The sequence below is a fragment of the Motacilla alba genome, chromosome 26 (genome assembly GCF_015832195.1).
Source record: "Motacilla alba alba isolate MOTALB_02 chromosome 26, Motacilla_alba_V1.0_pri, whole genome shotgun sequence".
In the NCBI taxonomy this organism is placed as follows: domain Eukaryota; kingdom Metazoa; phylum Chordata; class Aves; order Passeriformes; family Motacillidae; genus Motacilla; species Motacilla alba.
Genome location: NC_052041.1, coordinates 1,338,012 through 1,363,868, shown reverse-complemented (window position 1 = coordinate 1,363,868; position 25,857 = coordinate 1,338,012). Strand labels below are relative to the sequence as shown.

At 57.2% G+C, this 25,857-nt stretch overlaps 1 protein-coding gene across 5 annotated transcripts; it reads right to left on the bottom strand.

Moving 5' to 3' along the window:
• Nucleotides 1-5,600: 5,600 nt before the first annotated feature.
• On the bottom strand, nt 5,601-20,147 carry PTPN7 (protein tyrosine phosphatase non-receptor type 7). 5 transcript variants are annotated; one of them, XM_038162749.1, is made up of 12 exons: nt 19,848-20,147; nt 19,573-19,695; nt 16,182-16,220; nt 13,444-13,672; nt 12,948-13,131; nt 12,465-12,549; nt 11,884-11,960; nt 9,222-9,359; nt 8,333-8,443; nt 7,651-7,808; nt 6,689-6,802; nt 5,601-6,136 (listed from the first exon to the last, which is right to left on the bottom strand). In XM_038162749.1, exons 4-12 carry the CDS (start codon nt 13,572-13,574, stop codon nt 6,043-6,045), a joined length of 1,092 nt encoding a protein of 363 aa, XP_038018677.1. In that variant the 5' UTR covers nt 13,575-13,672; nt 16,182-16,220; nt 19,573-19,695; nt 19,848-20,147; the 3' UTR covers nt 5,601-6,042. The 5 variants fall into 5 exon arrangements, with proteins under 5 accessions (XP_038018677.1, XP_038018678.1, XP_038018676.1 ...); XM_038162750.1 differs by lacking the exons at nt 16,182-16,220; nt 19,573-19,695; nt 19,848-20,147 and adding exons at nt 14,371-14,760; nt 14,932-15,006; XM_038162748.1 differs by lacking the exons at nt 16,182-16,220; nt 19,573-19,695; nt 19,848-20,147 and adding an exon at nt 15,636-15,807.
• Between the last annotated feature and the right edge of the window lie 5,710 nt (nt 20,148-25,857).

The following is a 25,857-nucleotide window of genomic DNA, read 5'->3' as shown; positions in this document are numbered from 1 at the left end:
CGTGCCCCCGAGCCCACCCCTGCACCCTGCACCTGTACCCCAGCTCCCCTGCAGCCTGCACCCCCAATATCCCCCCAGCCCGCACTCCTGTGCTCCCAGCGCCTCTTCACCTGGTGCCCGCTGCACCCAGCACCCAGCACCCCCACCTCCATCACCCTGTGCCCCGGTACCCCCCGTGCTGGTCACCTGCACCCAGCACCCCCACCTCTGTCACCCTGTGCCCCGCTGCCCCCCGTGCTGGTCACCTGCACCCAGCACCCCCACCTCCGTCACCCTGTGCCCCGCTGCCCCCCGTGCTGGTCACCTGCACCCAGCACCCCCACCTCCATCACCCTGTGCCCCGGTACCCCCCGTGCTGGTCACCTGCACCCAGCACCCCCACCTCCATCACCCTGTGCCCCGGTGTCCCCCGTGCTGGTCACCTGCACCCAGCACCGGCAGGTGTGTTCCCTGTGCCCCTGGCAGTGCCCTGGCACAGCTGGCACCAGCCCCTCCAGCTGTGCCACGGGGCACACCCCAATCCTGCACTTGTGCCAGCCCCCTGCACCCCAGCCCCCCACACTCCTGGAAATGCCACTGGGACCCCTGGCACACACAGCAGCACCGAGCCAGCCCATGGGGCTGCCCCTCTGCCCTCCTGCCCCACTGCAGCCCGTTCCACTGTCCCCCTGGTGTCACCTGTCCCCCTGGTGTCACCCGCCATAGGTACAGCCACGGCAGCGCCTGGCCAGTGGCTAAGGCAGGAGCTGCCCCTGGCCGTGGGTGCCCCTTGCCCTGGGCTGGTGGCATCCAAAGGAGGGTGTGGCAAGGGAACACCAGGGCTGGCGAGGCCCCGGCAGGGCCCCTGGCTCCCAGGCTTGGGGAACGCCGGTGGGTGAGGGGGACCTGGAGCTCCAGCCCTGAGGGAGGTGCACCCTGCTGTGATGGGACCTCCTCGGGCACAGGGAGGACCTCATCCACCGGCTGTTTTCTTCAGTGGTGGGCCAGTCACTGCTTTGGTGGCTTTGGAGCCTGTGCTTGGCCTCAGGCCTCAGTTACCCCAGGTGATGGTCCAGATGCAGGCTGCAGGGGGTGCAGGCTGCAGGGGTGCAGGGATGGTTCAGGTGCAGTGGTGCAGGGATGGTTCAGGTGCAGGCTGCAGGGATGGTTTGGGGGCAGGCTGCAGTGGTGCAGGGATGGTTCAGGTGCAGGCTGCAGGGGTGCAGGGATGGTTCAGGTGCAGGCTGCAGTGGTGCAGGGGTGCAGGGATGGTTCAGGTGCAGGGTTCAGGTGCAGGGATAGTTCAGGTGCAGGGATGGTTCAGGTGCAGGCTGCAGGGGTGCAGGGATGGTGCAGGCTGCAGGGGGTGCAGGGATGGTTCAGGTGCAGGGATGGTTCAGGTGCAGGGATGGTTCAGGTGCAGGCTGCAGGGGGTGCAGGGATGGTTCAGGTGCAGGGATGGTTCAGGTGCAGGGATGGTTCAGGTGCAGGCTGCAGGGGGTGCAGGGATGGTTCAGGTGCAGGGATGGTTCAGGTGCAGGGATGGTTCAGGTGCAGGCTGCAGGGGGTGCAGGGATGGTTCAGGTGCAGGCTGCAGGGGTGCAGGGATGGTTTGGGGGCAGGCTGCAGTGGTGCAGGGATGGTTCAGGTGCAGGGATGGTTCAGGTGCAGGCTGCAGTGGTGCAGGGATAGTTCAGGTGCAGGGATGGTTCAGGTGCAGGCTGCAGTGGTGCAGGGATGGTTCGGGGGCAGGCTGCAGGGATGCTGAGGGTGCTGGGGGTGCAGGTGTTTGGGGGGTGCAGGCAATGTGGGCAGTGGTGGGTGGGGGAGGTGCAGGGCACGGGGGTGCTGGGGTTGCACTGAGATACTTGAGGGTGCAGGGTGTGATCAGTGCAGGAGAACTGGGGGTGCAGGGTGTGGGGTGTACAGGCGTGTGCAGGAGAGCTGGGGCCAGCAGCCAGGGTGGCACTGGGGCATAGGGAGTGCCAGGAGCCCCGAGCAATGCCACAGAAGCTGACAATTCCCACCTGGAGAACGAGACACAACCCAAAGGCACAGCTCCCTCTAAGGATGTTCCTGTGAGACCTGTACCCAGCCTGCTGCCACAGCAGCCTTCAGCCATCAGCTTCAGCAGCCTCAAAACCCTCTTGCTTTGGCCCTGCTCAGCTCTGCTGGGCTGGGGGTGCAGAGCTGTCGCAGGGGTGTGCTGGCTGTGCCTTGGCTCTGCTGTGCTCTCCCTCTGCTGAGCACTCAGGGCAGGGGCTGCCTGGCTGTGCCACGCCAACAGGGCTCATTCCATCCACGTGGGATTTGAGCCAGGCCTGAAGCAAGGACTGACACACCAGGCTGTTTCCAGCTCCCTCACAGCAGGTCCTTTATTGCAGCAGCTGCTGGGCAGAGCCCACACGTAGAGGTTGCTGGTGCTCTGTGAGAGACAAAGCGCTGAATCCACTGCTGGGGCTGCCTGAGACAAATGGGTGTGCACAGGAAATAGGGAAACTGGGTTGGGGCTCAATTCACCTCACAGCCCCTGACAAATAATGGCTGGGGAAGTTTCCTTCATGTGCTATAAGTCACGGGGAAAGCTGGCTTTATTTTTGGAGACAGAAAGCACTTTGCTTTCCAAGCTGCTGCAGCCTGCTCAGGATCCCTGTGCCCCTGAAGGGAGGCCTGAGAAAGCAGAAATATCATTGTTTTCTGTAATCACCCCTTCAGAACTCCTCATAGCAGTGAAAAATTCATCATCCCCCAAATCTTGCATGTAATTTCTGCTTGAAGATTTTTTTTTTCATAGAATCAGAGGATTGTTCAGAGGGGAAAAGACCTCTTAACATCATCAAATCCAACCATTATCAGCACTGCCATGGCCGCCACTGAACCCTGTCCCATGGTGACTCCACCACTGCCCTGGGCAGCCTGTGCCAGGGCCTGGCCACCCTTTTGGTGAAGAAATCTTTCCTAATATCCAATCTAAACTGCCCCCAGTGCAACCTGAGGCCGTTTCTTCTTGTCCTGTCCCTGTTCTCTGAGAGCAGTGCCCAACTCCCCCCAGCTGTCCCCTCCTGTCAGGGAGCTGTGCAGAGCCACAAGTTCCCCCCTGAGCCTCCTGTTCTCCAGACTGAGCCCCTTTCCCAGCTTCTCTTGGTGCTCCAGACCCTTCCCCAGCTCTATTCCCTTCTCTGGACATGCTCCAGCAGTTGAGGTGCCTTTCTTTTCATGAGGGGCCCAAAACTGTACCCAGCATTCGAGGTGGGGCCCCACGAATACAGGGGGAAAACAGATTTCTGATAAACATTCCAGCCCAAAGAATGTCCCTACACCAGTTTGGGGCTTCCCCCCCTCCCCCTTCCCAGCATTCCTACAGCACTGAAGCTGTTAGAGATTGCCCCTGGATGTTCCTGCAGTCCCTGCCACAGACACTGCCCATCCAGTGTCCAAACTCACCCCTCACAGCAGAGACTACAGCTCAGCTGTTGACCATCCCCACACTGGGAGAGATGTGAACAAAGGAGCAAAAAAGATCATTTTAATGCACTATCCCCACTCCACGCACCCTATTTCCCTTATTCCCATCAAGGGGAGTCAGCCCTGACAGGTTTGTGGACATTTGGCTGTTTCCCACTGGTTTGAGCCAGGGTCCCAGGCCCTGCTCCCTGCAGAGGGTCCGTGGTGGCACATGCAGGGCTGCACCCAGCAGTTCTGGTCCCTGTGGCTGCACCCTTGCAGCACTGTCCCCCATGGTGTCACCCCATGGTGTCCATGCCAGAGCTGGGGCTGGGCAGAGTCCTGTGCAAGAGCTGGCACCACCCCAGGGCCTCCCCAGACCTGAGACCCCCAGACCTGAGACCCCCTCTCCAGAGCATATCTGACATTCCCAGGAGGGTTTGATGTGGTTGTGTGTGCTAAACAAACCCTGCTGCACCCCTGATGTGGGGTGAGCCTAGGGAGGGTTTGGCAATAACACAGGTCAGTGCACAGAGGATGGAGAGAACTCCCACAGGGGCCAGGTAAGTGTGGAAGAGATGGAGCTGGTAGAAACTGAGATCAAAAGGCAGGAAACCTGCTTAACTGATGATAATCTGCATCAGACAGCTGAGCTAGAAAAACTCCCAGCACCTGATGGGGAATCTGGGTGACAACACCCCTGGCCCAGCTGTGATCCTGGTGCTGCTCCTGCATGCCTTGGGAAACCCTCAGGCAGCCCTTGGCCTGAGCCTGCCCTAAGAGCTCTCCTCTGGACAGCAAACTGAAAGCATGAGGAAAATGGTGTGTGTCCTGCTGTCCAGGGAGTGCAGGAAAACTGTCCAGGTGCAGTTTGCAAGTCTTCAACTTCTCCTGCCTGATGGCAGTGGGTGAGGAAAGACTTGAGGAGGGAGATGCTGAAAAAAACCTGTCTCACAACTCAAACCTCTATGGGTGTCTCAGAGACACCATTAAAGACAAGTGTTACACCAAATTACCTGAGAAGGCAAAGTCCTGAGCCATGCATTGACCTGCAGGGAGCTTGCAGAAGCTCCACAGCCTCTCCAAGTGCCTGAGCATCCCACAGGAGTCCCACAGAGAACACAATCCCCCCCTCACAAATCACCTGGATGGGCAGGGTGGGGCATGAGGAAGGGCTGACCTGGCACTAGGAGCAGGGAGATTTCTCTGCCAGGGTGATGGAAATGCAGCAGGTGAAAGGATGTCACTTGAGATCTGCTCCTTTTCCTGCTGCTGGGCCAGGAAGCAGATTTGTGCCTGGTGGCAAGGGAGGGAAGTGGGCAGGGAGGACCATTGGGCAGCAATTCAGCTGCATTTTGGGGAGCCATGGAGTGGGGAAGGGATAGGTCATGCACACATCTTCCAGCAGGAAGATTGAGCCTTTTTTCCCTGGCTCTCACACTGGGTCATGTCAGGGCTTAGGACACGGAGGGGGCACAGACTGGGCATTTCCCATCTCCTTCCCAGCCCTCACTGCCCAAGGGGTGTCCAGTGCCCAGTGGCAAGGGCAGCTTTGAATACCTTCATAGTACTTCAAAATACTTCCCAGAGTATTTCCATCCCCATGCTTTATGACAAAATGTTTTTCCATCTTCTATATTTTCCCCTGGAATTATCACTTAAAAAAGACAACCTAATAAAATCAAATATTATTTTGTTCTGATTTCAGAAGAAAAAAAACCCCAAGAATTCAAAATCCCCCCCCCCTGCCATGTACATAACTTGCAAACTGCACTTGGGAATCTCTCCTGCTAGAGAGAGGGGAAATCTGGGTTGGATATTGGGGAAAATGTCTTCCCTGAAAGGGTGCTCAGGCACGAGCACAGGCTGCCCAGGGAGATGGTGGACTCACCATCCCTGGAGGTGTTCAAGAAACAAATATACATGGCAATTCATGATGCAGTTTAGTGGGCTCAGTGGGGTTTGATCAGAGGTTGGACTCGATGATCTTGGAGGTCTTTTCCAACCTTAGTAATTCCATGACTCTACTTTAAGGCTGTTGAGAAGGTGTTGGCTGAAGGTGGAGAGGAAAGCAAGCTGTGGGACGATGTCAGCTGACCGAGCCATCAAGATGTGTCTTTAGCAAGAAGAGTTGAGTGGTGCATGTTTGGAACAAGCCCAGCCCTGCCCACAAAGGATGCACACCAGGACAGAGGCTCTGTTTATTTCAGGGTAGTTCCACCAGCACCGTGTCTGACAGGGTGGACATTTGTGTGCAGCTGAAAGGCAAACCACGCTCCCAGCATCTGCCAGCTGCAGTTCCTCCACACAGCTTGCTCTTCTGGTTCAGGATCTTGCACCCCTCAAAAGCCAAAGCTGCTTTCTGTGGGTGAAATCTGCCTGGAGCCAGCAGCAGTGGCCACCTCGAGCAGTGGCCACCTCGAGTGCACCACCTCACCTTGCTCATTCGCAGGGTCCAAAGCCACAGTCGGGGTTGGCTGGGCTGTACTCATCCCCAGGGATGCTCACTCTGCTGCTCTGTGGCCTGGCAGCATCAGGAGAGGTTTTGGTGAAGGCGTCCCCGAGGCTGGTGCAGGAGAGGTCGGAGCAGGGAGCCACAAGCCCGGTGGGAGCCCTGCACTAGCGGCCTGCCCCCTCTGGTAGCTGGGAGGCGTAGAGAGCCAGCGTGTGATGGAGGAACTGGTACTGCTCGCTCGTCTGGATCATCCCACCTCTGCAAGGGAAAGGCACGGCCTGCTGACACTTCACCAAACACAGAGCCCTGCTCCCAGCTCTCTGCTGCCAGGGCACAAACATTCCCGCTTCACCAGCCATGTCGAGATGCCTCTGAAAGAGGCAGCAGAGTGGCCCAAAGAACAGAGGGGTTCAGAAGCATTGCTGGGCTGTTCAGAATGAGATTAGCAGCTGATTTGGTGCTAATTTTCACCTGTACTTCTTGAAAATTGGCCAGGTGGAGTGTTTCTGGATTTAGTGGCTGAGGTGGAGGAGAGGAGCAGGTGGCTGCCAGGTTCAGCTCCTTTCCTCTCCCTTATGTCCTCAGTGCAGAGCTGCAACAGCTCTGACAGCAGAACCAGCCTGGCACTGGGAATTGATTGCTACCCACACAGCTGCATCCCCCAGCCACCCTTCTGGTTTCCAGCAGAAATAGTGCCCGTGCTCCTTAGGATGCCCATGCCCATGTCTCTGCCACATCCCTCCCACAGCCCTGCTCTCAGGTTGGCACCCAGCAGGACCCTCCAAGGAGCCACCTGCTCTGTGCACCCACCTGTCTATGCGCAGATGGCACACGATTCCAAGGATATCCACCTCCCCCTTGTCCTGCAGCTGCTGGCACCCGATCCTGGTGGCAATGAAGCAGCCGGTGCGGCCGATGCCCGCGCTGCAGGGCAGACACAGCTGTGAGCACCCACAGCATCCACTGCCTGCACCTGCACTGCTGAGCTGGGTGCACTCCTGGATTGTGATTTCTGCCCAGAGGGATGCTGGAGTCCTGGCCCCAGCTGCCAGACCAAGGCTCTGAGCCAGGCACCATGGGCTGGGGTCACTCTGCCATGGCAAGGAGTTCTTGCCGTGTGGCACAGCCTGGCTGAGGCTGCTCTGGAAGCACAAAACCAGTCTGTGCCCATCCTTGTGCAGTGCAGGGGGCTCTGCAGCCCCTCCCCTCCCAGCTGGGCTCTAACCCCAGCACCAGGTTTGCACTCAGCTTGCAGCAGTGCATGCTGCATGTTCCCTAGGGACAACTGGGTGCTCTGCTCCACTGTCCCCAAATTCACTCAGCAGGGACAGAATAGGCACAGGCCACCTCCTGCAGGAGGACTGTCCTGAAACATGGCTCCACATTGAAGCCACAGGCCATGCTGGGTGGCACAGGGAGCAGGAATGGGTCAGGTTCTTAGGGACCAACCACAGGGTCACCTGGTTCCATCTCCCTGCTCAAGCAGGATCTTCCAGAGCTGGAGCTGTGGGTGTAGGGTGGGCTGGTGGCTGGGTCCCAAATGCTGGGTCCCAAACCCTTCCTGCTCGCACCCTGCTGGACCCCAGTGCAGGATATGCCATTCCAGTGCCACCATCCTGCTGCCAGGACAGGAGCTGCTGATTGACAGCTCTGCTGCGGGTGGCTGTGCCCTGGGATTTCTGCTCCACCGTGGGACCTGTGCGTGAGGACTCACGGGGGATTGACCCCGAGGAGAAGCACAGACAGGGCTCAGGTGAGGTGCAAGCTCTTACCTGCAGTGCACCACGATGGGCCCTGGGCTGGCTGCAGTCTGCAGAGCCTCCTCCACCTTGGCCACCAGGTGCAGCAGGGGCTTGGCTGACTCAGGTGTCTGCTGGTCCGGCCAGGAAGGGAAGAGGATGTGTTTGACCTTGCGGCATTCCTTCCCAAGCTTTTCCAGCACAGGACAAAGAGAAATGGGGATGTGAGGGGACGGGCCAGATGAAATGGGGAGTTCAGCTCAGCAGAGCTCGAGCAGCCCGTACCCATCTCAGCCACTCTCCTGAATCCCTCTTCGAGTCTCAGCCAGACATGAGGGAGAGACCCCTGGGCCAGAGCCAATGGATGTGTCCCATCCCAGAGGATGAGAACAGAGGCAGAGTGTTCCAATACTGTCCCAGAGTCCCCGCAAAGCAAGCCAGAGCCTTTAGGCTGGGGTCAGCCCAGGGTGACACAGAGAGCCCAGGCTGGTGCTGCTCTGCCCAGCTGACCCCTTCTCTGCACCCCAGGGCTGGCTTCTGCTCCCTCCAAGCCTCTCCAGGCTCTGCACACCCCTCCTCTGGCAGGGGCCTCCTGAGAATCATGAACCCTCCTGTCACGGAGCACTGCCATCTCACCAGAGATGCCAGGGGTGTCAGGGGCACTGCTGGGCCCCACGTGTTCCCTCTGTGCCCTCTGGATGAGGCTCAGACCCACCTGGATGGAGAGATCCCGCACCACGTACTCCGCAGACTCGCTCACCCCCTGCACGTGGATGGTGAAGGGGCCGTAGGTGCCCTCCTTCTCGGGCCAGTAGTGGACACATTTCTGAAGAACAAGGCAGGATTGTGGCTGTGGAGATGCTCAAGGCACCCAAGGACCCCTCTCAAGGACGTTTGAACTGTGCTTGAGTCAGTGCTCTTGGGAGGGGGCATCATCTTGGGGGCAGTAGGGGAGTGGGGAAGGTGGAGTGATACAGAAGGAAAGCAAAGAAGGGATAGATCCCTACCCCTGCACCCTCTCCCATGCCCTGCCCTGGCTTTCAGGCCCCAGGGATGCATGTCCCTGCTCGGCCCAGGAAGCTTCCAGATGTAGCAGGGCACAGGGAGGCTGTCAGCTGGGAGAGAAGAGAGCAAGGACATGGCCAGGAAAGAGTTTCCAGTTCTCAGTTCCCCCAGGCAGGTGCTGTTTGCTCCCATCCCAGACACAGAAGCAGTGGGTAGCAGTGCCCCTCTGGTTTCCCAGAGCTCTCCCCTGGGCTGGATCCCCTGGCTGAGAGCTCTCAGCCTAGGAGAGAGCTCTGGGGGGGCCAGAGGGGCACTGCTGCCCACTGCTTCTGCCCCATCCCTGGGGGCTGCCTTAAACCTTTTATCCTGTTATCCAGCTGGTAAAGCGTGCCCAGAGCACACAGCCATGTGAGGAGGAAAATCAGACAGGGCCAAGGCTGCAGCCCTGGGGATCTCCTCCTCCACTTGTGATTCATCAGGGAACCCTCTGAGATGAAAGCACGAGTGGGTGCACAGCCCCAGGTTTGGCTCACACAGCCCTCTGCTGCCATCAGCACCCCACTCCCCCTGTGCCCAGGACTGGGCAGGCTCCGTGGTACCTCCTTGCGCTCCTGGAGCTCGGTGATCATGACGATGAGGGGAGCCTCCTCCTGCCACACCATCTGCCAGAAGTCGGTCACGGTGTTCAGCAGGGGGCCCTGTGTGGCGATGTACTCCCGGGGCCGCCCCGCGTAGCCCTGCCGAGCACAGGCTGTCAGGGACCGGGGCACCCCGAGGGCACCGGGGGCTGTGCCCAGCTCACTCCAGCCCTCACCACGCTTTTCTCCTCCATGGTTTAGAGGCCGAGCACAGGCTGTCAGGGACCGGGGCACCCCGAGGGCACCGGGGGCTGTGCCCAGCTCACTCCAGCCCTCACCACGCTTTTCCCCTCCATGGTTTAGAGTCCGAGCGACACATGCTGTTTCTTACTAAACCTGTCCTTAAAATGCTTTTACAGATCTGCTGAGGAGCCACCAGGCATCCTCCCCACCCCACTGGTCCCATCATCCAGGAGCAAGTGCATGCAGCTGGCCCTACACACCCAAGGTCACTAGCAGAGTGACAATAGCTGATGGATGCCTTGGCGAGGCAAAGCTCACACAAGGAGCTGCACTCCTCACTGGGGGAATTTCCACAAGGACAAACAGGAATCCCTGTTTCACAGCTCCAGGCATCCTCTGCCTCCAGACACTTCTCCTGGTATAAAATTGCCAAAGGTATAGAAAATCCAGGCCTTCCCAGCAATCTGTCAATACTTTGGTCTCACAAGAAGTTGCACTGGCCCAGCTAAGGGACAGGAATGTTCTCAGGAACGTTTTGCAGAGCCCTATTTTCATGCCTTGAAATTATTTATTTTTCCTAGGAAACATGATTTTCCATTCAGGAGTGTCATTCCCTGGGGGTATCAACCCTGGGAATTCCACCTTCCCTCCACAGCCATGCTCAAAAACATTTAATGGAACACCTCAGCAGGAAGAGCATCAATCCCAGGTGGGGCTGATATGGTCAAACACCTGCAGAGCCCTCCCAGATTCCTGTGCCTCCCAGGCATGCCCAGGCGGGCTGGGTTGCCAATTCTCTGATGTGCCCACAAATTCCTGCTCTGCTACACCTCTGAGGAGGCAGGGGGAAGGAAGGGGTCAGGAAATGCCAGCTGCACACAGGGGTGTGTGTGCCTCAGGGACGGGCAGTGCTCGTGCATTGCCAGCAGTCAGGCGAGACAGGGGGGATGCAACAAGAGGGGGAGATGTTGGAGTTGTGGATGCTGAGAGTTTTAAACTTTCTGTGCTGACCAACTCTGACCCCCAGGGGAACACTGTTTGACCTGGGGCTGTAGAGAGGGCTTCTAAAGTTGATTGATAGCACTAGGATAATGAGTGTGTAGTTCAGTTAGAAGTGTGTAACATCACTGAATAGAAAACTTAGAGTTTTAGAATATAATAATATATATAGAACTAAAATAGAAGTTTTAAAGCAGTTGCTAGTCCTTCTTCTTCACCTTCTTCTTCGTAGATTTAAGTAGTGTTTTGTGATTAGACAAAAAAGCCCGCACTGGGGACTTTGAGTAATTGAGTTATTGAGCTAAGAGTGACAACAATTTAGGTGTCATTTCTTAATGAAATAGTTTAGCCTTAAAAGACCTTGTAAAGAAAAGCCCAGCATTCCTGGGTGTCCTACACCCCGGGGTGTAGGTGGCAGTGTCACCTGAGGTGCAGCTGCACGCTGCCAGGCTGCCTCAGGAACACACAGCTCCTCTGCTGCCCGTGGGCAAACTGCCCCTGGAGCTCCCAGCAGAGCTGGGCACAGTGCTCCTGTCTCAAGGAGCTTTCACCCTCCCTGCTGGGTGCTGGTTGCTGCTGTGGGTCTGAGCCACAAACACCTTTAGAAAAGAAAGGCTCCTGACAGTCCTCCTGACAGCTCCACCTCCCGGGGGTTTGCCTGTCACCCCAGCCAGCACTTTTTGTGGGCTGCTTTTCCAAGGCCTGCTTTCCCTCACTGCCTCACTCACAGCACCCACAGCCTCCCCTCTGCTTCCCTGGCCCTGGGCAGCCCCAATGGATCAACTGCTCAGCCAGAAACCTGGCTGCTGCAATGAGATAACTGCTCAGCCAGAAGCCTGCCCGCTGGGCAAAGCTGGCACCTGGCTCACAGAGATCCCATTCTGGCAGAGACTGCAGCCTGGAAGGGTTGCACAGGGATGGAATCAACACCAAATTGTCTAAGTAACACCCTAGGGTCTGGGGATTTCTCAGTCTCTGGAAAGGAACCCACCATGTGCCAAACATAAGCCACACCCCATCTTCATTAGCTCCCTTCCTAGGAAATTGCAGCAAGCTCCCTGAGCAGGGAGGAAATGCCAGGATGAGTGAGGTTTGAGGATCTCTGAGCTGCTGTAACCTGCTGACACAGCTTGCCTCCCATGCCTGTGCCAGACAACGGGCCAATGTGTGAGGAGCAGATGGAGAAGCCACTGCAAGGGAGCCTTTTGGGGTGCTCAATGTGCCTAGCTCCCTCGTGAGACTCTCCCACCACAGGAACAGCATATCTGCCCTGTGCAGATGGAGCCACATCTCCAGCTCCAACAGGGGTGGCAAGTTAAGTCTGCTGCCCCAGGGCAGCCACAGGAGAGCAGGTGATGGTGCCCCAGCATGTGTGACCCAGTGTGGCACCTGCAGCCTGATGCCCTGGGAGCCCTGGCTGCAGCCCTGGGAGGACACTCACTGTGATGTAGTTGGCATTTATGTAGCTGTCTTCCTCCTGGCTCCCAGCCCTCCTGAGGCAGACCCGGCTCTCAGGATCTGAAAGATGTCACAGGTCTTACCCAAGGGACTGATCCTGCCCATCGTCCCTGCCTCAACCTCAGAGGCTGGAGGCTGAGTCCTCCTGCTCCATGCCATGCCCAGAGCTGTCTGCACCCTCCCTCAGGCCTGGCAGGGCCCAGCCCAGACCTGCAGGTGCCATAGTGAGCAGGTGGGGTAACTCACCTGCAGTGATCCCCCAGGACATCTGCAGAACCTGACTAGAGCCCAGCTGAGCCCCTCCAGAACACCCTCAGCCTTTACACTCTCAGGACCATGCCCGTGGGGCATGGAAGGCCCCACGAGTGCTGCACACCTGGGTAGGACACCCCAGGAGCAGCTCCCCACGTACCCCCAGCACCGTGCACACTCCTGCAACATGGGCAGAAGGAGCAGCAACAGCACCCAGGGGTGCCCACCCCAGTGCCAGGACTGCTCTGAGCCACCCCTCACCCACAGGCAAACACAGGCAAATGGAAGGCAAAGGGACACAGTGGCACGTACTGGGGAGAATGGTTTTGTATCTGTCCTTGAAAGCACGCCCAGGGATTTCCAGCTCCTCCGGACTCACGAAGTTGGGTGGGATTTTCTGCAGGGGGAGGAAACAGCCATAAGAAAAAGCCCATTGCTGCCACTTGTGTTCCCTGGTGGTGGCAGACCTGGCTGCCCAGCAGGGCAGAGCTGACCCAGGGGCATCACCAGAGATGCCAGCTCCTGGCATGAGTCCTGGCTTTACTCCAGTTGCGGTGGGAGAAGAACATGGCATGGGAGGGCAGGACAGGGTTTTGCAGGGACCCCAAAAGGACACGTGTGCACCAGGGACCAGGTGGGACTGGGCACCCCTCCCCTCTGTTTGTCCACACCACCTGCCCTCCCACTGGGGCTGTGGGGCACAGCTGGGCTCATGTTTACCCCATCAGCCCCACCACTGCCAGCCCCTGCCACCTCTCCTGTGAGGAGGGAGAGGGAAAATCCTGATCATCACACCGAAAACTCCTCCTGGAGCTGTGCCAGGCTCTGGGCGTGCTGCTGGAGCTCCTGTTTTCTCAGCACGTGGCTGGATGTCCTCAGAAACTTCAGTGTGATGTCCCGTGGCGTGCAGACAGGCTGGATGGGCTCCACGTTCCCTAGAGAGCTCATATCCAGCACTAGTGACACATTGGAGCCTCTCCTGCAAGGCACAGGGGTCCCTGGCTGACCTACTGCCACCCTGGGACAGAAGGACAGCCCACCCCACACTGAGCAAAAGCCAGATGGAAACCCCAGGAGATGGGGAGATTGAGGAACAAGGAGCTAGCTAGCTGGTCATTTTGCCTTTCTGCTCGGAAGCCCCTGAAGGACTGAAGGTGTTGGGATTTGTCCTGGGCTGGGTGGGGGCCAGGCCTGGCAGCTGCATGTGCTGGCAGGCAGAGGGCTGGCAGGAAGGAATGTCAAGGGAGCCCTGGGGATGAGCAGGGCCATGGGTACCCCGAGGCACACTCACCTCTCCTGGAGTCGCACGTGCTTCTTGGCAGGAGGACTGGGCTTGTCTGGCTTGTCCATGTCCTCTGCAGCTGCCCGGGCTGCCAGGCTGCCCCTATGAACTCTGGAGCACGCCAAGCAGGCATGGACCATGCTGCAGCAACCACAGAGCCCTCGTCCCGAAGCACAGCAGGGCCACACGGGGGGCTCTCAGCTCCTGGGAGATCATGGAGCCATCGGAGGAGAAGCAGCTGGAAAGGAAAAGTCAGATCTGAGAGATACCACAAGGCTGGATGGAGCCCCCAGAGAGGATCTGCAAGCAAGGGATGGATTTGAAGTGCTCAGCTGTCCTGGAAGCAGGACCCCATCCCCTGTATGCAGGCAGATATCCTGGAGAGCTCCCAGCACAGTCAGCCTCGGGGATGCCTGCAGCACTGCAGCCCACACTGGTGACCCTGGGCATGGCACCAAGGGCCACCTGCCTCCCCTGAGGGGAGGACACCCACTCTGTGGGGACAGGGCAGGTCTGGTTTGGGGGAGCCCCAGATGCTCTCCACCCCCATAGAAGCACATGCCCTGTGTTCACAGCCCTTCCCCATCACTGTCCCTCTGCTTCATCCGGGGGACATGGTGGAGAACCGAGAGCTGGAATGTCTGAGCACAGCAGTGCTCAGCAGGTGACATGAGGTGACTGTAGCTACCGCAAGGAGCCTGGCCATCTCCTGCTGCAGGGACACAGAGACCAGGCACCCTCAACAGCCTCATGGCCCTGGGACAGCCTCCTCCATCCTGCAGGTCACAGCAACTGTCAAGAGGAAACTGCTTTATCTGGGTGATTGAGCAAAAGGCCGTGGGGCAGCCCAGCTGGGGAAGGTGCCAGACATCCTCCATCACCAGCCAGGGGTCAGCCCCTGGCAGGGCTAGGGAGATGCAGGTGATGCTGACTCACCTCTGGGCACAGCTCCTCATGGTGCAGGCAGCACCCTGGGATCCTGAGCCTCCTCCTCATCCCCTGCTTCCTCCATGAGCAGGAGACAGACCCAGAGCCAGGGGATGATGCAGAGTCAGAGTGGGCAAAGAGTGGGATCCCAGGCAGCCCTTCTGCTCAGGGAGGTCTTGTGGAGAGCTGGTGTCCACATGATGGTTGGGAACACAGCTAGGGCAGGAGCTGCTCCCCAGGATTCCCTGCTGCCCAGCAGCATTTCTGGGAGTGGCGACACCACCACTGCCACTCACACCATCCCCTTGCCCGATGCAGGTGTTCTCAATCCAGGCAGGACAAGAGCAGCTGCTGGCCAGAGACAGCCCAGGCTCCCATCCCAGTCCGGCCAGGAAACACCTGGGAGATGCCAGGGAAGCACCTCAGCTGCAGGGAGAGCGCTCCCACGGCCTGCCCAGCATCCCGGCCTGCCTGGCGCTGCCATCCACACGCACATCCCGCCGCCCCTGGCACAGGCCCGGCGCTGCCCGCGGCTCTCCTGCCCAGCCGGGGTGCCTGGGGGCTGCCTACCTGTGCCGAGGGCTCCTCGCTCCCGGCCCGGGCCCGCGGGCACCGCGCGCCGGCCTGGCAGCACGGTTTGAAAGTGTTCAGGAAGCCGCTTATCAAAGGAGCTGCTGCCTCTGCTGCTTCCTCTCCCTCCTTCTCCCCCACCCCGGCTGCCGCCCACACACATACCGGCCACATCTCTGCAGCTCGGCTCTGCCCGCCCGCCCAGCCCTGCTCCCACCGGCCGGCCTGCCCTGGGCACGGCCCGGCTCCCCACAGCGCCGCGGGCTCCACGGCAGCTCCAGCGGGGCTGCTGGGCTGTGCTCCATGCCCTCTGTGACACGCCCTGGCCGGCCCTGGGCAAGAGCCAGCCACGGGGGCCATGGCCGGCCCTGGTGCCGCCCATGGGGCACGGAGGGATGGGCAAGAGCCAGCCATGGGGGTCACTGGCAGGAGGCGTGAGGCAGGTTGCTTGGCGTGGTGCAGTGGGGCTGCTCTGGGGGCACCAAACCCCACAGCCCCACAGGAGGCCAGGATGAATCCTCCCGTGCTGCAATGAATGCTCCCATGCCTGCTGTCCTCTTGCCCAGGCCGTGCCCTGGCTGTTCCCCATCCCCCCGGAATGTGCCAGGGCTCCCACCCTCAGTGCCTGCCCGTGTGCTCCTTGTGCCACCCCACCGTCCCAACCCCTGCCCACGTGGGGACACCCCTCTGCACCCACGACCGACCTGGGGCACCTCAGGGTAGGCCAGGCGGGCTCCCCCTCCCCAGCAGGGAAGGGCAGGGGTGTATTTGGGGACGAAGGTCCCTGGGGCCTGGCTCAGGTAGGCCAGGTCTGCCTTTGGGGCACTGCACATCCTTCCTGACGCATCCCCACTGCTCTTCCTGTTTGCTGTGCCCGGGCTCTGCACGCTTCCTTCCTGCTCAGCCCCCTCCCCGCTGCACTGCAGCAGCTCCTGCTGCACCCCAACAGCCCCACGGACTCCAAACACCTTTCCTGTGTCTGCTCCAAGGGCTGCTCTGGCTGGAGCCACCCCAGCCCAGCTCACCGAGGCAATTGTGCTGTCACCTCGCTGGAGAGCTGCGTGTCTGTCCACTCCTGTGTGTTTGCAGGTGTGCCAGAACAGGTTCCCTGGGCAGCCCTGCCAGTGCCACCCAGTGCCACCCGAGGGCTAGGACATCAGGGGGCCCAAGCTCCAGAGCAAAGTGCTGGGCTTGGCCAGCAGCAGTACAGCCTTGTCCTGGAGAAAAGGCCACCAGCAACCGTGTCTTACCTGCAAATCCTAGAGTGGCCACAAGGAATTCTCTGTGCCCTGTGTGGGATGAAAGAACACATCTGTAAGGCCTGGAGGCAGCCCCACCACAGACTGCCCTTCCTTCCCACTGTCCCTGACAGAGCTCAGGAATTGCTGGGATGACCAGCACTGCAAGAATAAACAAGGTGTCTGCAGAAACTTGCTCCCAGTAGGAACCAGAGCAAACAAATAAGGATCTGTGCTGGAGTGACAGGCTACCAGACATGCAGACACTTCCTGAGGCTGGGACTGTGTCTGTGCTCTAAGTGTGGAGGGCCCTTGTCCCATCTGGGTGTCTTTGAGCTCAAGGGGTTCCTGAGGATAGAGTGTCTTAGGTTGGAAATGGGGGTGTGTATTCCATTCCCATCTGTTAGAGCTGGGGCAGTTCTCTGCTGTTCCTTGGGCAGGTTTCTTTATCTCTCCCACAGCCAATCCTCCCTTCAGGAGATCTCTGCTGTCCATGGCCACTGAGTGTCCCTGCAGGGCTGATCAAATTCCATCATCCCATGGGGAGATGCTGCGCCCAGGGCAGGAGCCAAGCATTCCTACCTGGGTCCAATCTGAGCCTGGAACAGCACAGCAGCCTTTGCCCCCTGCATCCCCAGAGGAGCAGCTTTCTCCTGCCCTGCATTGCCAGAGGGAGAGCAGGCCCATCTCCAGCAGCCCTGGAGCTGCAGAGGAAAACTCCAGCCTTGTGCAGGATCCCTGCTCCAGCAGAACCACAGCTGGGCCTGCAGGAGGGCTGAGCCACCACGGAATGGCACTGCTGCCACCACCCTGACCCACAGGGGGCCAGGGCCTATTCTGACTCTGGCAGTGGTTTGTTTTGTATTACTGCATTTGTATTTTTAATTTTGCTAGTAAAGAACTGTTATTATTACTGCCATATCTTTGCCTGAGAGCCCCTTAATTTCAAAATTATAATAATTCAGAGGGAGGGGGTTTCCATTTTCCATTTCAAGGGAGGCTCCTGCCTTTCTTAAGCAGACACCTGTCTTTTCAAACCAAGACTTTCCTCCTGCCAGGTGCTGCCTTGGTTATGAAATGCCCCTGGATGCTGCAGGAAAGATGCTGATGCACTTCCTTTGCAAAATGGCTTATTTGGTCCCACTCGAATTTGGTCATGACAAAGGACCCCCCTCAGGGTAAAAAGGGGAAGCTGAGATGCTGAGATGCAGTGCATCCTCTGCCTCTTCAGCATCACAACACCAAGGTCCTCGTGCTCAAGGATGCCCTCAGAAAAACCTTGCAGCACTTTCCCTCTGCTGCTGACAGAGCTCCCTGAGCTGCTGGCTTGGCTCTGAGAGTCACACACCTGCCTGTGCCAGCTGCAGCTAAGCAGGACACCCAGGATGCAGCCTCTGGAAACTACATCTGCCCCTCTGGGCTTTTCCTTATGCAGAAAACTTTGGTGGAGACTGAAGGGGCTGTCCTGGCCATGGCCACTCACCCAGAATGGGAGGAACGCAGTAGGGAGGTTGTGTGGGGATGTGCCATGGCCCAGGCTCCTGGGAGCAGAAAGGTTTGCACTGCTGAGATGTCCTGACCCTTACGCATCTCTGATGGTGCACAGCTGGAGCCCGGTGTGCTCCCACCTGCCAGCGTGGCTGCTCTTCCTCCCCTCTGCCAAAGCACCAGCATGCTGAGGAGGTGCATGTGAAGGGAGAGCATGGGAGGGGACACAGGCCTGTGGAGACCACAGCAGGAAAATGAAGGTGCTGCTGGAAAATGAGGCATGAGCTGGTAGAGAGAGATAGGATGTGAGGGAGACCAGGAGCAGAGGGAGTCAGAACACACTGCTTGACCCAGGGCATTTTTCAGCTCTCAGTGCCACCTGGGCAGCAAGCTGTCCCCTGTACCTTGCTGCACCCACCTTCGTCTGCTGCCCTCCTGGGACTGAGCCCTGCTCCTCCTGCCCGCTGGGCACTCAGCAGGTGCACACCCACATCTGCAGGTGTCCCTGGTCACTCATCAGTGCCCATCCCTGCTGGTGGGCTGAGACCTTGAGCAAGGAAGTCCAGACATGCCCTCTCTCCTTCCCTCCCTCCCCTGGAATGCACCTTTGGGCTCATCACTTCTGGCCACCTTGGAGGCCCTGCTCAGAGCACGATGCTGCCAGCTGGCTCCTCCTGAGGGACCCTGGCCGGGCTCACAGAGGGGTGTGAGCAGTGGGGAGCAGAGAGCTGGGAGGTGCTCTGGCCAGGACTGTGTCTTTCGTGTGCGGCCCTGCTTGTCCCATGTCACATCACCAGCCCTGCAGCAGCTGCATCAGGCTGGCCTGGGCAGCAGAGCTGCTGGATCCTACAAGCAGGGACTGCTGGGGCCAGGGCAGACCTGGCTTTGAGGGGAGACAGTGTCCAGACTGGGGGCAGATCCCAGCCCAGGGTCAGTTTGCTGTAAGGACAGGACCAGGACACCACTGCAGGGCAGCCACTGCAATCTGGTGTGAGTTAAGAGGAACCTGACAGTGTCCAGGGGCAAAACCCAGGAGAGGATGGGAGGAAGCAGCACTGAAGGAAATGGCTCCAGGCAGGTCACTGCTGTGCCCCCCACCTTCCTGCCTCCCTCCCCTGGTGGGGAGGGGCTGGTGAGGTCCCAGAACAGGAACATCCCTTGTCCCCCAGCATTCCTTTCTGCTCTGACCTTGGTGGCAGTGGGTGTCAGGGGTGATGGTGATGCCCAGAGTGGTGCTGGGAGGGTTGGTGACGGAGGGATGCACATGGGGGGAAGAGTCCCAGCTGTTACCACACCAGCCATTCACCCTGGCCCAACCAGGGATGTGCCTGACGTGGGATCCCCTGTGTCCTCTGTCCATGGACATTTGTGCATTAGGATTATCTGCTGGGATGTAAGGATTAGAGAGGTCTGTGACACTGTCTCAGGGGCCTTGAAGAGTCCTTATAGATGTGGCTTTACTTTCAGCAAGATATGGAGTCCCTCTGGAGTTGGTGCTCTGGAAAGGAAGATCTGGATTTACCCTTGACTGGTACTTGCTGTTTGTTCACTTGCATTTTAAAACTCCTCTTCCATGGGGTCATCTTGCACCTCTGGCCATGATTTCATAGCCAGTTCCCTCTGTGCAAAGAGCACCTTCCAGCTCCAGACTGAGACCTGTTTTCCCATTAATGACCAGCCAACCCTTATGCCATTTCTGCCCCACAGCCTCCTGGGCATGGGCTCCCTCACCCAGCCTCCCTGCCCTGATCCACACCCCAGCTCCTCTCCACCCTCTCCCCACAGCACTGCAGCCCCAAAGTCACCTCAGCCCAGGCAGGCACTGAGCTGGCACCCAAAGCACAGACGCTGCCCAATGCTCTCGCTCCCCGGGGCTGCCGACCCACCGCGGCTTTGTCCCACCAGGCCCCGTCACCTTTGGGTCCGGCACTCAGGAAGGGATGGTTCTGCTTCCGTAGGCACGTCTGGGAGTCAGGATGTCCTGCAGGCTGCTGGAAATTAGCCCATCTCCTCCGCTGCCTAAACATCGCTCGCCGGCCTGAAGGTGAAGCAGCTGCCTGGGGACCGAGCAGGCTCTGTGCCAGCTGCCGGATCGGCTGCCGGCAGGGCACGGGAGGAGGAGGAGGACGGTGCAGCCATGCCGAGCATCCCGCAGAGCCGCCGAGTGGCAGCGAGCCTTGGGCACCTCACCTGTGCCCGTGTGTCCCGCCCGCCGGCCCGGGGCCAGGCACTGCCCGGGGGCCGGGGGCAGCAGCCCCGCCGATGGCTTCTCCGGGGAGCAGCGGCTCGCTGTTCCAGCTGTTCCAGCGTCCTCCACGGGAGCGCCTTCCCAAGGACAGCCCCGGCAGGAGCATCCTCCGGGCAGGCTGCGGAGCTCAGAGCTCAGCGCAGCGCTGCCTGCGAGCCCGGACCCTCGGCATCCCAGCGGGACCGAGCTGATCCTGGCGGATGGGCGACCTTCCCTCCGCGGCCGGTGCCGGTCTGGGCAGAGTTTGCTCTTGCTGTGCCTGGCTGGAGCTGGCAGCAATTAAGCAATTGCTGATTCGTTTTGCCAAGGCACTGCTGCTGATGCTGCCAGCCCCTGTGCTTCTGCCCTCTCCTCAAGGAGAACCAGAAGAGGAGTTTAGGACCTGGATTTCCTGCTTAACTCTGGATTGTTTTCTTTGAATCACTCGGTTTGTTCAGCCTAGAGAAGAGGAGACTGAGGGGAGACCTCGCTGAGCTCTTCAACATCCTCATAGGGGTCAGCTCCAAGTCTCTGCTTTCTGTGACCAGTTACAGGACCAGAGGAAACAGCTGGATCTGTGTCACAGGAGGTTTAAGTGATTAAAGGAAAAATGTTTTCACCCAAAGGATGGTTGAGCACTTGAGTGGTGTATGCTTTTGCTTTGTATGATTGGTCAAAACACTTTTAAAGTGAATTGTAACATTGAGTTCTTTGTCTGCTGTTGGGGATGTGAGCTGCTGGCATCTTCCCATTGGCATAACCATGTAATGAGACTGATGCTGGAAAATAAAACAGCTCGAGACACATTCCTAGCAGTCCTGTCCCATTTGTGATTTGTACATAGCCCCGAGCAGAATAGGTCTCAGTGAAAAAGGCACAAAAAGACCTGAAAATCCTCATCATGTTATTCGTACCCTGGGTGCCTTGGCACGCTGCAGCAGCGGGCCCTCGGCAGCCCTGCTGGGTTTGCCCTGCTGCCCCAGCCCCTGGGCTGCTCCCGCGGGGGGACACCGAGCCTGGTGACCTCCCAGCAGTGCCATTATCAGTAACAGGAAACGAGCTGGGCAGGAGGGGCAGAGACAGAGCCCCAGAGAGAGAGGAAGCGGTTAGAGAGCCGTCACTGCCAGCTCTGCTGCACGAGAGCTGCGCCCACGCGCCCCGGGGCACAGGGAACAGCGCTGCCCTGTCACACTCACCTTTTCTGGAAAAAACTCTTTGGCCAGGATTTTCTCCTGGGAAGCTGAGAAGCCTCCGAGAAAAAAGAAAACAATAATTAACTGATTTGTTTCTCCTGTGTTTTGCTCTTTTAGAATATGTTCAGAGATTGTTTACTAACAGGTGGTTGTTTCATTAGTTTCATGTGAATGTTTTCACTCATTGGCCACTTACAGCCAAGCTGTGACGAGGCTCTAGAAAGAGTCACAAGTTTTCATTATTATCTTTATAGCCTTCTGTAAGTTTCCTTTCTGTATTCTTTAGTACAGTTTAATTTCCTATTCTTTAATATAATATAGTCTCATAAAATAATAAAATAACCTTCTAAAATCATAGAGTCAAATTCATCATTCCTTCCTGCCACGAGGCACCCCGCACACACAATACTGCCCTCCCGCAGGCTGGGCTGCTCTGGGATCTCCAGGGAGGGTTTGTGATTGAAGGCACAAATTGGAACCCTGGCTGCTGAGAATTTCAGACTTTCTGTGCTGACAGGCACTGACCCCCAAGACAACACTGCATTGACCTGAGGCTGGTGAAAGGTTCCAAAATGGAATGATAGAACTGGGATTGTGGGTGTGGAGTGTGAATAGAGGTGTGTAACATCACAGGGTGGAGAGCTTGGAGTTTAAGGTTTTAGAATATAGAAATATCTATAAAGCAAGATGGAGGTTGTAGGGCAGAGGCTGCTCCTTCTTCTTTACCTTATTCCTAATAAGTTTAAGTAGTATTGTGTAATTAGATAAAAAAGTCCACATTGCAGGCCACAGGTAGTTAGTTATTAGAAAATTAGTTATTACTAATAAATTATTAATTATTAATTCATTATCAAATGCTATTAGTTATTAGTTATTAGTTATTAGTTATTAGTTAGTTATTATTAAAATAAAAATAATTTAGGTGCCATTTCTTAATTAGACAGCTTATCCTTGAAAGGCCTTGTAGGGAGAGAGACAGGGCTCCATTTTCAGTGTGTTGGAGTGAAGTGCTGCAGAACTCAGGGTTTGTGAGACTGTGACAGAGATAAGAGCTAATGAACATCTGAGTCCCAACGAAAAATCACACATTTAATCCTGACCCTAGCAAAAAGAATTTAAGGCTCGACAGGCAGAGATCCTCTCCTAGCCTTTGATAACTGCTAGAAAGGTGGCTAAAATAGCCCATTCTCAGCCAGGGTCTGCTGCAGAAATAGGTGTGGTGAGTCCAGCCAATGGCAAGTTGTGGGAGTTGGAAAAACAGAAACTTCTACAGATACTGAAGGATTTGATTTGTTATTAAAAGGTTATTAAACTTAAAAGTTAACAAACAATAAAAAGTTTATTAAAATTATAATAAAAGCATATGTGTATACCTGAGTTAGAAGCCCATTGAATAAAAATAGCAGTAATACAGTAATACAGTGTAAGTAAGTAAAAGTGATAAGTTAACAAAACAAAATAAACCCTGTAGCAGCTATCTATTAGTTTAAAAAGCTATTTATTACCATATAACAAAGAAACCTGTGACTACTTTAAACTATAACCAAATACTTACTCCTTTAAAATCTCACAACCTCTGAGACTAATATCTATCTAAACAATAAATCATTCTTGACCCAAAAATAATCCCATCCCTTCATTACTAACAGCAACAATAATAACAAGTGAGTCACTGCTCAGGGGTTAAGATTCTTAACCCTGCTAATGCCAGAGTGCAAATGATGCTGCCTGTGTCCCACCCAGCACAGGATGGGTCTGGGCATGCAGCTGCCTGGGGTCAAAGGGCCACGGAGGATGTGCCAGCAGCTTATTTTAGGGAAAAAAAATCACTGAAAGTACGATCAGACACTGGCACAGGCTGCCCAGGATGGAGACAAAGGCAGGTAAATGTGGCTGTTAGAGATGAGCAATGAGATGGCTGGCTCCCACAATGCAGGGTGAACATCACGTGTGTGTTAAGAGAAGTTTTGTAGCTGTAGAGTTGTGTTACTGTAATGTGTCTCCCCCCATTGTTATCATGGGATGGCCTTGGTGCTCGGGCATTTGGGAGGGTTGGCTCGTTACTGTGGCAACACCTGAGCTCCACCCAAGGAGTGAGAAAGTGACCCCCAGCCCTGGACAGCAAGGAAGGGGTTAACTGACAGGGCTTTAAGAAGGTCTAGAGCTATAAAAGGGGAGCATCCATCCAGAAGATGAGCACGTGGCTGGTAGTCACAGGGGCTTCCAGCACTGTAATTTTTCGTTATTCAGTCCTTTTGTTGTGTTTTTGTTAAAGTTTAATAAACCTTCAAAAATTTCAAAAAGTGAGCGCTCATTTCTCACATGGCACCAGGGGACATGGCTTAGTGGTGAGCAGGGCAGTGCTGGGGCAGTGGTTGCACTTGGTGATCTCAGAAAGCTTTTCCAAGCTGAACAACTCTCTCTTCTTGCATGGCAAGGGGCAGAGCCCTGGCAGCCCCAGCAGGTCCCATCCCTGCAGCTGGAGAAGCCGGGATAGGCAGAGGCAGCCAGAGGGCAGTAACGCAGAGCTGATGGATCTGCCCAATGCTGCTCCTCCAGCTCCTAGCCACACCAGAATATGGGCCTGTGCTTCTGAAAACTGCTCTGGATTGTGCCTTCTGGCCTCAGAAATTCAGGGAGCTGCCATGCTGGGCCATGCATGCTCCTCCTGTGATTCCTCTGAGTTCTCTTGGTCTTGTGGCTGGAGGCGTGAGCCACGGGAGCTTGCAGCACGTGGGGTCTGCTTTGTCCCAGTTCCAGGTGTCAGAAATATTCCTGTCTGCTCACAGTGGGGAAGCCATGGTGCTTGGAGCCACAGATGCCCCAGATTTGGGAGAAAAGCAAAGAAACTGTGAGCTTTTTAGTTTCTTTTCTTCTGCTGTTGGGGCTAGGAGGGGTCCCGAGCTGCTCTGGGGCTGAGAACACCTTTCCTGCCAGCAAGTCCAAGGATGGAGCCATGGAGTTTTCAGCACTGGAGGAGAAATGCAGGCAGCAACTGGTGTCACCAGGGCCCCAGATGCAGCAGAGTGTTTGGCTTCTTACCCTTGAGAGCTGTGCCCTGCCAGACAGGAGCTGTACCACCTCCAGGGCTGCTGAGCACCCTGCCCAGCTCCTGCCAGCGGGGCATGGGGTCAGGGCTGGCACCAGGGTGGTGTTTGTGGTGACCCTGAGCAGAGCACTGAGCGTCCCACCCCTGGGGCCAGCAGCACATCACAGGGTGTGGTGCCTGGTGGGCAGTGCCAGTGGTCACTGTGCAGTGCAGCAGCTGCTGGTTCACCATCCCTCTACCCCCACACCTCACCTCTGGTTCTCGAGGGGCATTTTGGGGCAGAGTGGGTTCCTCTGTAATGCTGAGCCTACCTTGGTGCTGGGGCCCAGGTCTGTGGTAGGACAGGGCAGCAGAGCTCTGTGCTGCTGGTGAGTGGGGCAGAGGGTGGGGAAGCAGCAGCTGAGCACCCACAGGGCTGCAGAGAAGGGGGCAAAGGCAGCCAGCTCTGCTCCCAGCTGGAGCAGGCCACCCTGCCCTGCCATGCCACCCCTCCCAGCTTGGCATCATGGCACTGTGGCAGATCACGTCCCACCTGGGCAGTGCTCCTGCCAGGGGCATCTCCAGCTCCTGCCACAGCCCCCTGGGCAGCTCTGCCTGCCCTTCTGCTGTGGGGATCCTGTGCCCATCCCCAGAAGCACTTGGGGGGACTCAAGTGAGCTTTGGGGTCACTCAGCTTTGGGGACCTGGAGTCCAGCTGGAGGCCCCACAGAGCCCTGATGCAGCAGCACCCTGGGCAGGAGATATGTGGGGACCTGGACCCTGCAGAGCTGCCTGGCTCTGGGGCTCTGACAGGACCATGTCTGCCTCTTGCTCCATCCCTGCAAGGGGCTGGTTCATGTTTCTGTCAAGGTCAGGGATGACTGAGCACGTAAGGATCCAGGGCTGGACTCTGAGGGGGTCCAGATGGATCCTGTCTCCCATGAGAAGCCAGGACACACCCAAGCAGTGAAACCCTCCCTGTGTAGCAGCATCCTCTCTGCTGCCCCTTCCCCAGGGATGAGCCAGGCCCCAGGGGCTGACACAGTGCACACTCTGCCACGGCCACTTTTAATAATGTGCTCCAAAGGAGGGGAAAGGTATGTTTGTGAATGGAGAAAATATCTGTGTGGAGACCTGCTGGGATGGTTCCAGCAGCCCTGGTACCCTCCAGGGCAGAGGGGAGTTTCAGTGACAGGCAGGGAAGAAGCAGGACAGCTGGGCAGAGGGCTCTGGGCTGGAGCAGAAGGGCAGTGGCAGGAGCTGGGTGGGCACCTGCTGCAGTACAAGCTGATTCCTACTGAATATTAATCCAGTTATAAATCAGAAACCCAGCCCAGGTCCATAAACCAGCCTCTGGGCTGACTGACAGAGGTTTCAACCAATAACAAGTCTCCTAAAATACAAGGATTGGAATGGTTAGCGTGTGGGAGGCATGGAGATTAGACCAATGCTGTTTAGAGCAGGGAATTTTGAATTACCTATAAAAGCAAGCCCTAAACAATAAACCAGGCTGTTTGGCTGATGAACAGCAGAGGTCTGTCGTGTGTTTTGAACCTCATGAGTCAGGAACCACTGGGCAGGGTGGCCTTACCTGTGTGCACCCTGCAGAGAGGCTCAGGGGGAGCAGGGATGGAACAACACTGAAACTGCACAGGACGTGCTCAGCACCAGTCAGGGTGCATGCCTGGGCTGGCTGGAGCAGGAGTGGGGAGATGGAGACAACGGGGATGTGCCACAGGGGATGTGCCCTTG

Coding starts and splice junctions, on each gene's coding strand:
- PTPN7 (XM_038162749.1), bottom strand. CDS start 13,574: ATGGTCCATGCCTGCTTGGCGTGCTCCAGAGTTCATAGGGGCAGCCTG. Junction 6,803..7,650: donor CCCATCGTGGTGCACTGCAG/GTAAGAGCTTGC, acceptor TCTGCCCTGCAG/CGCGGGCATCGGCCGCACCG. Junction 6,137..6,688: donor TGCCATCTGCGCATAGACAG/GTGGGTGCACAG, acceptor TTTCCCTTGCAG/AGGTGGGATGATCCAGACGA.